Source organism: Ovis aries, chromosome 4 (assembly GCF_016772045.2).
Source record: "Ovis aries strain OAR_USU_Benz2616 breed Rambouillet chromosome 4, ARS-UI_Ramb_v3.0, whole genome shotgun sequence".
NCBI lineage: Eukaryota > Metazoa > Chordata > Mammalia > Artiodactyla > Bovidae > Ovis > Ovis aries.
Genome location: NC_056057.1, coordinates 28,238,624 through 28,250,924, shown reverse-complemented (window position 1 = coordinate 28,250,924; position 12,301 = coordinate 28,238,624). Strand labels below are relative to the sequence as shown.

The 12,301-nt window shown below is 36.1% G+C and overlaps 1 protein-coding gene across 25 annotated transcripts in view; it reads right to left on the bottom strand.

Moving 5' to 3' along the window:
• Positions 1-12,301, bottom strand: part of HDAC9 (histone deacetylase 9) — a 1,063,328-nt gene that overhangs the window by 392,462 nt on the left and 658,565 nt on the right. For all 25 annotated transcript variants that reach the window (XM_042248291.2, XM_060414369.1, XM_042248295.2 and 22 more), the window contains 3 exon segments: positions 11,270-11,392; positions 8,292-8,502; positions 7,422-7,639 (listed from right to left, as the gene is read on the bottom strand). In XM_042248291.2, the coding sequence (XP_042104225.1) occupies positions 7,422-7,639; positions 8,292-8,502; positions 11,270-11,392 (552 nt within the window).

Here is a 12,301-nt window from a genome sequence, read left to right as displayed (position 1 = left end):
ATAAAAGCATCTCTGACTAGATTAACAGTGCAGAGTGAAAAGGAAAGGTCGAGGTCCTTCCCTTGGTCTTCAAGTTATGAAAGCAGTACTGGGAACATTTATGAATGTTACACATTAATCCACTGAAATGGTCATTTAGTTTCTTTTCCAAACACAGGATTTCATCACATCTAATAATAAAGCAACAAGCCATTTTCTGTATATTTTAAACCATCGACTTGTAATTACATGAAAAGCTTCTATATGAATTCTCAGTGATGATGTAAGCTGGTACTGCAGCATAAGTGGGTTTTTTGAAGCTCAATACATACCTACAAGGATCTATTTACATTGGGCTAATCATGTCGAAATAGCATCTATTTGAGGGTAAAGTCAAAGTTTCTTTTATAAACCTCTATAGATAGATAAATAATCTAGGAGGCTTTTTATAGTTATAAAATTAAGACTGCTTTTCAATGCCTGCTAAAGTTTTTGGACATACTATCCATCTAATGGGCAAAATGTAATCCTAAATTGGTGATTAAAGACTCTGCATAAAAACAAGCTGTCATGTGGATAGAGAGAAATTAAACCTGACAACAGTAATGCTGACTTTCCTAAATGAAAGCCCAGTTCAAGTTTCTACTCATCCATTTTTCAAAACTTAAAAAAAGGCATTTTCCAACCACTCATAGATGAGATGCCAACATTTGCATTTCAGTTGAACCTGATGAAGTCAGTTGATTTTCAGCTTTAGGCTTGCTCAGAACTCCTGTCAGAAAATGTCTGCCCAATCTAAAAAACATAGCAATGTTACAACACAGGAGAAAGGAGTGAAGCAGGCCTGGCTGTAGTATTTCTCTACCGCAGCTGGTTCTCTACTGCGTTGACACCCCACCGCTGGAAAGCCAAGAGAGTATCTGGAAGTACCGCCACTGGGTCCATATAAAGACACTTCCAAGGGAGAAACTGGATGGAGGCAATGCGTAGAGAACTAGGAGTCAAGGTCAGGAAATGAGATTTCTTCATCCTGGCAAATCCAAACCAATACCTAAAAAATAAGATGACTTTCCTTTTTTGTTGGTTTCTTTGCCATGCTTTTCATTGTAAGTTTCCTACTTTGGGCAAAAATAAAATTAGGAAAATCTTGTCTCCTTGGTGGTAATAAACAACACTGAAAATCACTGGCCCAAGTTTAGGTTAAGGACAGGATTTTTTGTCAGACAACCTATGCTGGCATCCCAGCTCTGTCCACTACTAACCTGGTCATCTTGGTCAACTTAGTTACAAAAGAACTAAGAAGAAAATTAACTTTCTTCATAGTAAAAAAAAAAAAGTGTATTACAGTTTGAGGAGATGATACACATAAGAACGCTGGCATGGTGTTCCAACTCATGGAAGAGCCTATACAGAGAAGAGAGCTGGCGCTACTTAAAGGAACCTATCCCTAAGGTTCCTTTGGGAAACATTCTGGAGAGATGCAAGTTGTGTAAAAGATTGGGAGGAAAAGACACACTAGGAGAAAGAGGTGTAGCAAAAAAGCAAAAATTGGTACATGGGCCTTATGTAATTATTTGCAAAATTTTCATCTTACAAGTAAGGCATGGATAGAATTCACCTTATTAAAATAAACTAATATGAAGTGTGACTTCAAAATATGTAAACTTTTGGGATTGTAAATGTGTATGTAATTGTTGTCCAAATTAATCTCCTTGGGAAAATATACACTTTGCTCAAAATTTAGACATGGCTTTAGGGACACTTTATAAGAAGAAATATATGCACACACATAAAACCATGCTATGTCTGTATGTGACTACAGGCATGAAAGAATATTCTCCTCTTGGCTGTTCTGGATAGATTACTGGGGACAAGAAATGAGTATGAATCATGAGGAGTTAAGGAGAAAATGTAACATTTATGCTAGAAAATTATGTCAAGAAAAGGAATACAATAGATACGACTCAAATAAAGGGTCAAATTCTCTTCCAAACCTGATGAATGCTCCCCATTAGCTCTGTACCAGCATTTGAGCTTAATTATATTCATGCCTCGCTTGTCAGACATAAAATCTACCTGTTTTAATAAGGGCAACGCAGGACATCTGCTCAGCCTCCCCTTTACTGCTCTTGTCTTAGATATATTTTTATTATGATAAAATAGCACTCATGTCAAAATGCCTAAGTATCATAGTAACAAATATATAATAAATACTTATATCTAGAGTGAACCTTGACATGTATAAGATATCATCTCATGATTTGTGTGAGCTTTTTTTTAAACTGTTGGCTGATATCCAGTCCTAGGAATGCATAAGATATTTATCACAGAGTATTTTACAAAGAAAGAAAGAGAGAGGGAGTAAGGGAGGGAAAGAAAGAGACAGTGAGGGAAAGACAGAGAAAGAGACAGAAAGAGAGACAGAGACAGAGAGAAGGGAGAGGAAAATATATAAACAGTACACAATAATCCTGACAGAAACTAAACAAGTCTGAAACTTGTTTCCTCAAAGAAAACAATTTCCTTCCTCAGTCCTCTATCCCAATACTTAATATATTGCATTGCTATTTACTGGAATATTTCAGTCCCCTGCTGCCCATATGTTAAGTTCCACGAGGATGCTGAATGCTGTTTTCTGACTGCCTAAAATAGTGTCTGGTACTAATCAAGTAAGAATTCAGTAATGATTTGCTAAGTGGATACTTACAAAGATTCGTGTTGTGCTTAGTTGTGCAGTCGTGTCAGGCTCTTTGTGACCCCACGGACTGTAGCCCACCAGGCTCCTCTGTCCATGGGAATTCTCCAGGCAAGAATACCGGAGTGGGTTGCCATTCACTTCTAAAGGGCATCGTCCCAATCCAGGGATAGAACCCAGGCCTCCCACATTGCAGGAGGACTCTTTACCATCTGAGCCACTAGGGAAGTCCATGAATACTGGAGTGGGTAGCCTATTTCTTCTCTAGGGCATCTTCCAGACCCAGGAATCAACCCAGGGTCTCCTGCATTTCAGGCAGATTCTTTTCCAGCTGAGCTACCAGGGAAGCCCCTTGCATAGATTATGTCATTCAAATTAGTATTGAAATAAGAAATAATTTTCTTAAAATTTCTTCTCATACAGATTTGACAAAATGAATATGAAAAACATAGGTATTAGAAAAGATACAAAATTTTAGTTAAAATAGAAACAATTAGGCAGCAATCAGTGCTATTAATACTATAACTAAGAAATAATTCAAAGAACAATGTTGTCATTTGGAAGGGGGACAGAGATCTATTGTCAAATTTTCTCACAATAAAGATGCCTGAATATACTTTGGAAAATTTCTGTGTGTCAGAGAGTGATGTGACTTGACATCTGCCCTACTATTAATCAGGCAGTGGTCACAGTACTCCTTCAAAAATCATAAAAATTCCCAAGCAACTGTGGTATTTTGTTTTCATCAGTCATAGTTTTTACCAGAAAATCTGTGGCAATATTTAAACTTGAAAAGGGTTCAGAAGAAAACTATCAGTACTCTCCTATATTTTTGTTTGCTATTTTGTATTTATAAGGAAAATTTTATTTTAGAAAACCACTTTTTTCCAATAAAAAACATTAAAAGATATTGGCAAAAGTAACAGTCTTCTTTGATCCTCATATTGAAAACCTTTCTTTAATAACATTTTTTTAAACATGAAGGTACTATATATTAGTGATAAAATTGTTTAGATGCATTTCTGAATTTTTCAAATGTTTCAAAAAAAAAAAAAAAACAAGAGAACAAATGTTGTAAGCCATGATTTTCTTATGATTAAGCTTCTCAAAATGCTTTCAGTGAAAACAAAATATGCAAACTTATAAGCAAAGATAAAACAATCTGACATTTTCCACTCATCTGTTTTTTAAGCTTGTCTCATTCTTTTCTGGTAGATATAGCAATACAAATACTATACAAACCCATTCTAGGGATATTTCTGCTAAGCTGTTAAGCACTTAAAACATACTTACATGAGCTTTAGCATCTTACGACACACAAATTTCCCATGTAAATGTCATTTAAGTAGTAGGTAGCAGGTAGGCAAATTGTTTAGTATACTTAATAACATTTACATTGTATGGTTATAACAAATATGACTGACTGCTTTCATAAATACATTCAAATAACAGCAAGATATGAGAAAGTCTTTAAAATTTAGTCAGTCGGTCAATGTACAAACTGCTCTGAAAAAGTATACTTTTGCTTCTAATTCTTCTAAAGATTATTAGCAATTCAAATCAGTCATTAAAATTTTCATACCAGGAAGGCTAATCATATTTAATATGATGCAAATTTAGAGATAAATCTGCTTATTTTTTCTTTTGTCTCACTCCATTTTTCCTCAAAGTCCCTAAATTCCTCAAAAAAGAACCATAAAGCCAGTTAGAGGGAATAAAAGGAAAAGACATAAAATATGTCATCTATACACTTATATATGCATATGTGCCAGCATTTCCTGCTGTAATAAATATCATAAGAGAGTAAGGACTATGTGTTTATGATGCCAACTATTTGGCTGTTTGATGAGTCACTGAAGATTTGTGCATGATAACAGAAGGGAGAAAAGATATAAATTAAAGTTTCTGTGGTTATTTCTCATTAATGGTTATTCTACATGACACTCATAAATATATTATTATGCAGAAACCTGTTTTCTTCCGGCATCTAAGTTTGCCTTCTCCTGACATGAAATAAATGTTTTCATTACCTCATGGAAAAGGTGAACAGTAGCGATTCACTCATTAGTGGTTCTATTTGTGAATACCATAGAATGGGATGGAGTTCAATATTTATTTAAGAAAATTCCTCTCTATTCCCTTAGACAATTGAGGACAGGTGAAATATTTTCAAAATCTGGAGAATACCCAGTGTGCATATACCATCTTGATGCTTGATTAAACATATGGAATACATACAAGGAAAAAAGCCAAGGAGAGACCTGCTTGAGTAATCTAAACACCCAAGTCGAGAGAGGTTAATATATAAAGATCAGCTTTGTACTTTGAAGTTTTCTGGGCTTCATTTTGCCTAATTAAGACAAGATTTAATAATCAAACCACTGTACAAACATGTAGTATAGGTTTGTTTCTAATTTTGGAAGGAATTCTTAACAGAGTCCAAAGAATCAGCTCCACATGGAAGAAGGTCTCTGATAAGATTTGCTTTTCTCATTTCTGAAATGCAAATGCATGCTTTCCATCTTAGTTTCTTTCATGTGACTGAGCTTAGCATCTGTCTGTCAAAATCTCAAGTGTGATACTAAAATACAATAATTCCATCCAATATTAACATACCACTTGAGTTTGAAGCAGTGGGAACTCTAGATCATAAAAAAATGCATTCCAAAATATTCTCAAAGGTATTCATAGAAATCATCTGTGGATGGTGATTTCAAAGGGATCAATTTACCTCATATACCTGTATGAGAACACACCTCCATATAGTTCTAGGAAATAGAACCTAGTAGCAGAAAGTGTATTCACAATCAGATGTTACTTTTCTTCCCACGGACAGAGAAGCCTGGCAGGCTACAGTCTGTGAGGTTGCAAAAGAATCAGACATGACTTAGCAATTAAATAACAACAACTACTACTTTTCTAAATGAATCTAATTCCAGATCAAAATATTGTGAGGTGAAATGTAAGAATTCCCAGCCATTCCTTTCATACTGGATAATATTTCAAGAATACCTGGTAATTTTAAGCTGTGCTAATACACCACAAAAGAAACAAATCAACATAACTCTACCATAACACAGTAAATGTACAGAATGACATTGAGGACAAGGAGTAATATGCCATTATACAAGGAGAAAAATCATTTCTCCGCTGACAAGACTGATTTTATCTAAGATAATTAGACACATTTAGAGAAATACTGAAGCAATAAGATAGGCATTAACCTGATGATATACTAATAGAAAGAGTCTGAAATATAGTGGAATACAATCTGCAGTGCAGCAAATGATGACTGGAGAGGCAGCTGGCACTTCCAGCCACTCCCACGCCAATACACACACACACACGTCATTTGGGAACACTGCAAAGGGTTGGGCTGGGGGAATTTGTGTTCAGTATTGTGCTCTTCAGTCATGCTACCTTCATGTATCTGCCTTGTTAAGATGGAGGCCAAAGATGAGAAAACATCTCTAATCCCACCTGCAATAAGGTGAGCACATGATAAAGATCCCCTTTCTCTTACTATCAGAAAGATGATTAGACTTTTGCCCATGAGGTTTTGTTTCATTTATGCTCAGTCGCTTCAGTTGTGTCTGACTTTTTGCAACCCCAGGGATTGTAGCCCACCAGGCTCCTCTGTCCATGGGATTCTCCAGGCAAGAATACTGGAGTGGGTTGTCATCTCATCCTCCAGGGGATCTTCCTGACCCAGGGATCAAACTCGCATCTCTTATGTCTCCTGCAATGGCAAGCGGGTTCTTTACCACTAGTACCACCTGGGAAGCCCTGTTTTGCTTATGTCATAATATGATAGCACACTTACATACTAAGCCAATTTTTAGCTATCCATTTATCAGTAAACAGGACACTGTTTCTCAGTATAATGCCTCTATCAGATATTTGTAAGTAATATAGAAACAAAGGAGAAAGGACAGAATTTTGATATTCAGGACCTTTCATTTTCCAGGAATGAAAGGATTTTCCTTTGTAAGGCTACCATGGCAGAGAGCAATGGTTAAACACTGTACAGACCAGTTTTGCTTACAGATTCATTGAAAATGCTCTCCTGGCCTGTGTGACACATTATATTAGAATGACTGTCTGTGGCTGCCTCAGCAGGAGAGCTCCGGAGGATGTGCTGTGACTCAGGCCTCTGCTGTCCATTTCTGACACAGAGAGACTACCACAAACTGCCGAGAAACTGCTTCAGCACTGATTGGACTAAGAGTTGGACATATTAAAAAACAAATGTAACATGTTTACATACAAGTTGCAGAGAAACGCCTAACTGGCTAACCTTGCCATAGCTGCCAACACCTGTGCAAACTTAACTCTGCCTCAGACCTTTACTGCAGTAACAAAACACAGGGCTCTGCACACACTTTTCTGTATGTGCTGCTGCATTCAGATATGTCCTCAGTCAGAAAAGACTTTCCAAGCTAGGACCTCAATTTTGCTACAAATCTAGGACCTCGATTTTGCTACAAATCTAGGACCTCAATTTTGCTACAAATCTAGGACCTCGATTTTGCTACAAATGTCCTATGCATGCAGTGATGGAGAAGACAGTGGTATTGTGATGGTGTCCTTGAGCCCTGAGAGCAGGGCCAGGAGGGCAGTCTCCAGGTAGTTTCAGGACAACATTGTGATGGACACCAACATTCTCTCTTGTATGCCCATATCAGTGACGAGAACCCCAGATTCCACACTGGTGGCTGTGCTGTGTTGACGTGGCTTGGGAACTTACCTTGTTCATGTGGATCTGCTGCTGGTATTGCTTCTGCTTCTCCAAGAACTGCTGGTGCTGCTGCTGAATGACCAGCTGAGCCAAGGTGCTCTGAGGCAAAGGTGCAGACTGGGTTCGATTCAGGGGTCTGTGTCGGGGTAATTTGTGGGTACCTCTAATGCCGGGTGAAATTCTCTCTTTTGTTGCCAAGGGAGACTGAGGATGTAAGGGAACTCCACCTGAAAAAAAAAAAATATATATATATATAGGTACTTACAGAGACACATACACAATTTAAGAAAAGACAAGAAACTAAAGAAGATAGCTATGGGATAAGTTTTATGAAAAGCAGTATACTATCGGGCATATATCAGAAGAAGGCTAGCTTGGGTGTGTTCGTCACTCAGTCTTGTCCGACTCTGCGACCCCACGGAATGTAGCCCACCAGCCTCCTCTGTCCATGGGATTCTCTAGACAAGAATACTGGAGTGGGTTGCCATGCCTTTCTCCAGGGGATCTTCCAGACCCAGGGATCGAACCTGGGTTTCCTGCATGGCAGGCAGTCTCTTTACCATCTGAGCCACTAGGGATGCCCAGATTGGGTAGGGTGGAGGCAAAAATGCCAATGCATTGGGCAGATACACATCTGATCAGTGACTCATCTACAGTCCACTCTGGTATATCTGAAGGTTAAATAAGGTGAGTTTTTTTCCCACAGATTTAGAGGAATAAATATGTGTAATAGTCTTTTCCACAGTACTAGGTATCAGGGAAACCTCTGCACAACAATGTGAATTTTTACTAGGTCTTGAGGCAAAGAGACATTACGTTGGCTTGCTGATAAAAACAAAAGCCCTAACATAACCTACAAAAGATGCCATTATAAATTACCAGCCACAAGAAGTTTTTGCTGTCGCATTTGTTCTTTCAATAATAGATGCTGCAGGAGAGCTTGGTGGCTGCTATTGGGCTTTCCCTCCAAAGTAACGTGGGGATGGCTTGAAGATGCTGGGAGGCTGCCCCCGTATTGCCCAGGCAGAGGAACACCTTGCCTGAGTGTCTGGGTCTCACACTTCTGTTTTTCCTTGAGTGAATTTGAAGCCTGTGTCAAGAAATAATAAAGATGTTAATCCGCTTTCATCCATGTGGGTCATTAGGTCTGTAAGTCATTGGACTGGTTTCTCATTCCATAATTTCCCCTGCCACCAAAAAGCCTTATCTTACCCAGTGGCTGAGTAGGGAAAATGGACAACAGTATGTCTTTCGAACTAAGTGAATGAACATAGGAGAAAAAAACACAAAGCTGGTGCACTGGAGACAGTTTAGTATTGCGTATCATTGTACTGAAGCCCAAATAAAACTTTTCCTAAAACATTAAAAATTATGTTTATTTTAGGCTTAATAACTGGGAAGTTTATTTCTAAAATATTTTAACATATTGCTTAAGTAAAAGGTATATTAGAAAAGTAAAATTTATTCAGATTGCTAAACTCATGACTATACAATAGTGATTAGAAGCTGGATATAAAATGGTCTGTAATTTGGGAGTTTCAAGCAGAATAAACAATTCACTCTTTATATGTCCTCTAATACATTCATAGAGCTGTGGGTGTCCAATATTTAATTTTTAAAATAAAATTACTGAGATAAGTCAATGAAAGATTATATAAAATATGAAGAAATTTTATTTAAATGTGTATTTTATATTAATTTATAACAGAGTCTCAAATCTCTAAATATTGAAAATGACACTCCAGATACTTTTGTTTAATAAAATAAACTACAAGTGAAATTAGATATCACCTAAAGTTGCTATTAAGAACTTGAAATATATGATAACATAGTAATAAGGCAATAATAATTATATCATCAATAGTAATAATGAATTCTCCTAGTCAAAGAACTTAATGAATGGTGGTCATTTTGGTATTACAAAAGCAGAGGTCTAATACCTCAAAATTATGTGGCATGTTTCTTTTCAAAACTCATGTTTCATCTTTCAAAATTGCTGTGCGCCAGGGAAGCAAAGCAATTTTCAGTGACGGGGAAATTGAAGGACAAAGAGGTAAATGGTTTGTCTTAGTCACACGACAAGTCGATGCAGTGTTTAATCTAGAAGTGATTCCTTCTCCTGGCTTCTTCTCCTTAAAATTTCCCACTACTCAGTGAGGAAATAGAATATTAGAGATCCCTTTGCCAAAGCAATGCCAAGCTTGAAAAATTAATTATGATAGCTTCATACACAGCAAAATGGAAGCAAAGAAAAATGAAACTTCAATCCAAACCACACTGGTTTACTCATCCAATGGTACCAAATGGTATTATCATTGAAACATTTAATAGTCTGGCTTTTAGTATTTGGTCCTTTGGGGAAAAATTCTCCCTGACCACATTAAAAGTAGTGCGTTTGTGTTAGCTGGTAGGACTGACTTAGAACATGCAAAAAAAAGTAGAAAACTTATATGTTGTAAGTTTTTGTGTTAGTATTTGCTCATCACCAGAAGAAACAGAAACTACAGGAACAGAAGAATATAACGTTTTTTGAAAATAATTTTTAATAAGTGAAGATTTGAAAATATCATCCATAAATATTTGTTTTATTTAATCCCTAATTTCTTTTTCCTTTTCACTAGTTAGTTGTTTACAAATGCTTCATGTATAATTTCAAGGGCATAGCTGAATTCAGTGTTTTTTTTGTCTGTCTTCTTTAATCCCCAGATATAAAACAACATCCAAACTTTGCTTTTTCCTCACTGGTATAAGATTACTGTATCACCTAAGATAACATTCTACTCTATTACAAAGATCAAATATAATAAGTTATCTCATAGATATATTTGTAATATGTATTGAACATAATCATAAAATTTGCCATTTAAAAATGTCACCATAAGCATGATCGTGCATAAACTAGCATACCATAAGATAGGGTTTATATTCTGCAAACAGTCACAAAATGGTCAACTCTTTATAATTTCCTGATGTGGGCATATTGTAAAAGATATTAATTTGACAAGATGGACTCAGTGGAAGACTTGCCAAACTCTTGAAGCCATTTAAAAATTGGTAAAATTGGTGCCAAGGGTTGGAACAGATTTCTCTTTAAACTGAATGTATCATATGACCTCTACCTAATTTAATAATCTTTCACAGATAAATTATTCAAGTTTAAAAATCTTTTACTATGACTAACATTTATATTATTTTAGAGTATATGTGTGAAATATAATTATTGCTGTCTTCTGCTAGCTGGACAATTACTTCCAAAAAATCCTATTTCAGTTGTTGAGACTTTCAAAGTAATTGATTCACTCTGAATTTCCAAGGAAGAGTTTAATATTGTTCTTACAGAGGTTTTCCAGATATATATTCTTCAGTACCACAGAGTCAGGGACCTAAATTCTCAGAATAAAGTCATTCACAAAATAAACAATGTACACATGCTGCTGTGCTTCAGACACTGCCCTCACAGCACTGGCCTGAGTTGAGGTCCAGGTCTGCTAGTGGCTGGGCTTGTGATCCTGGATCCAAGTCTTGGGCTGCTTCTTCTGTTAAAATGTGGTCTGTAATCTGTGTCATGGGATGGTTGTGTGGAGCTAGCAAAATAATATACCTGGAGACTGCTTTCTTTTTTAAAAACTACAAAGTATTATACTAATATTAATTATTATTTTTATATATTATTACGTGAATCAATATGATTCTTTAATGTGAGGTCAAACTGAGTATCTTTCAACAACTCAGTAAACAGTGAAGGAGAAGTAGACTACCAAGTTTCCCTGAAGTCTAAATATACAAGTAAAGAATGAGAGGTCCCCTAGGAAAACAGTCCTCGGGCTGGTTTAGGCCAATGCAGGGTAATGACTTACATTGAGCTGGGTTGACACTGCTGGAAGACCCAGGGTGATGTTGGGCAAAGACGGAGAGGTATAAAGACTGAGCAGGTTCATGGAATCTTCGTGAATTAGAATGCGCTGCTGTGAAACCATTTTCTATTAAAAAAAAAAAAAGTGAAAGGGGAGTCCCACAATATTATATCACAAAGTTTACAGTAATGTTCACATTTCAGAAAATAGGTTTTAATTATAATCTGTCAAAATTTTAATGAAGAATTCACAAGTATTTTATGACTTCTGTATCCAAAAAAGTTAAATGCAATAATTAAATTAAAAATTTCTTCATCAGATATAATTGTAATATCTGAAGAAGACTTTCCATTTCATTTTGAAAAAAATTAATTTTAAAATTTCTGCTTTCATGGAATATAATCAGTATGTTTGTCATCAATTGGTAATATACAACAATTAAATTGAGTAATCTTTATGAGTATAAATAGATTTTTGTGTTACTGAGTGATGAATATGTATGTAATGCCATTATAATCATTATTCTCATATGGATTAAATATCATTTTACTGATAGGAAAACACACAGAAGAAAATCTTAGATTAAATATTGCCTTATAGGACTTCTATACTAACTAATCATTGTTTAAAATCATTGTCATTTGTGAATAGACAACTCTGCTGTTTTTTAATTCAGTCACATTCAGAAACTAAAGTAAATGTGAAAATGTTGTGAGTTCCCTGGGCCTCACTAGTCTTCATTTACACTGGAATACCTTGAACATTTTGGCATCATGGTCCTTTTTACAACAAATAACCTTTTTTTTTTTAAAATCCAATACCAAGAGTCATGTTTTCCCACATGTGGCCTAATATGGTTGCTTGAATTACATTTTCTGTTTAACTCTTGCTTCCCTCCCAGAACTCTTATACAATAAGAGTTACAAAGGTCTTATTCGACTGAGGAACTCTGGCCTGATATGGTCCCCAAGGGAACAACATCCTTGAAAAAGAATACTCCATGTAACAGTATGACACAGTGACTGCTTTCTTCCC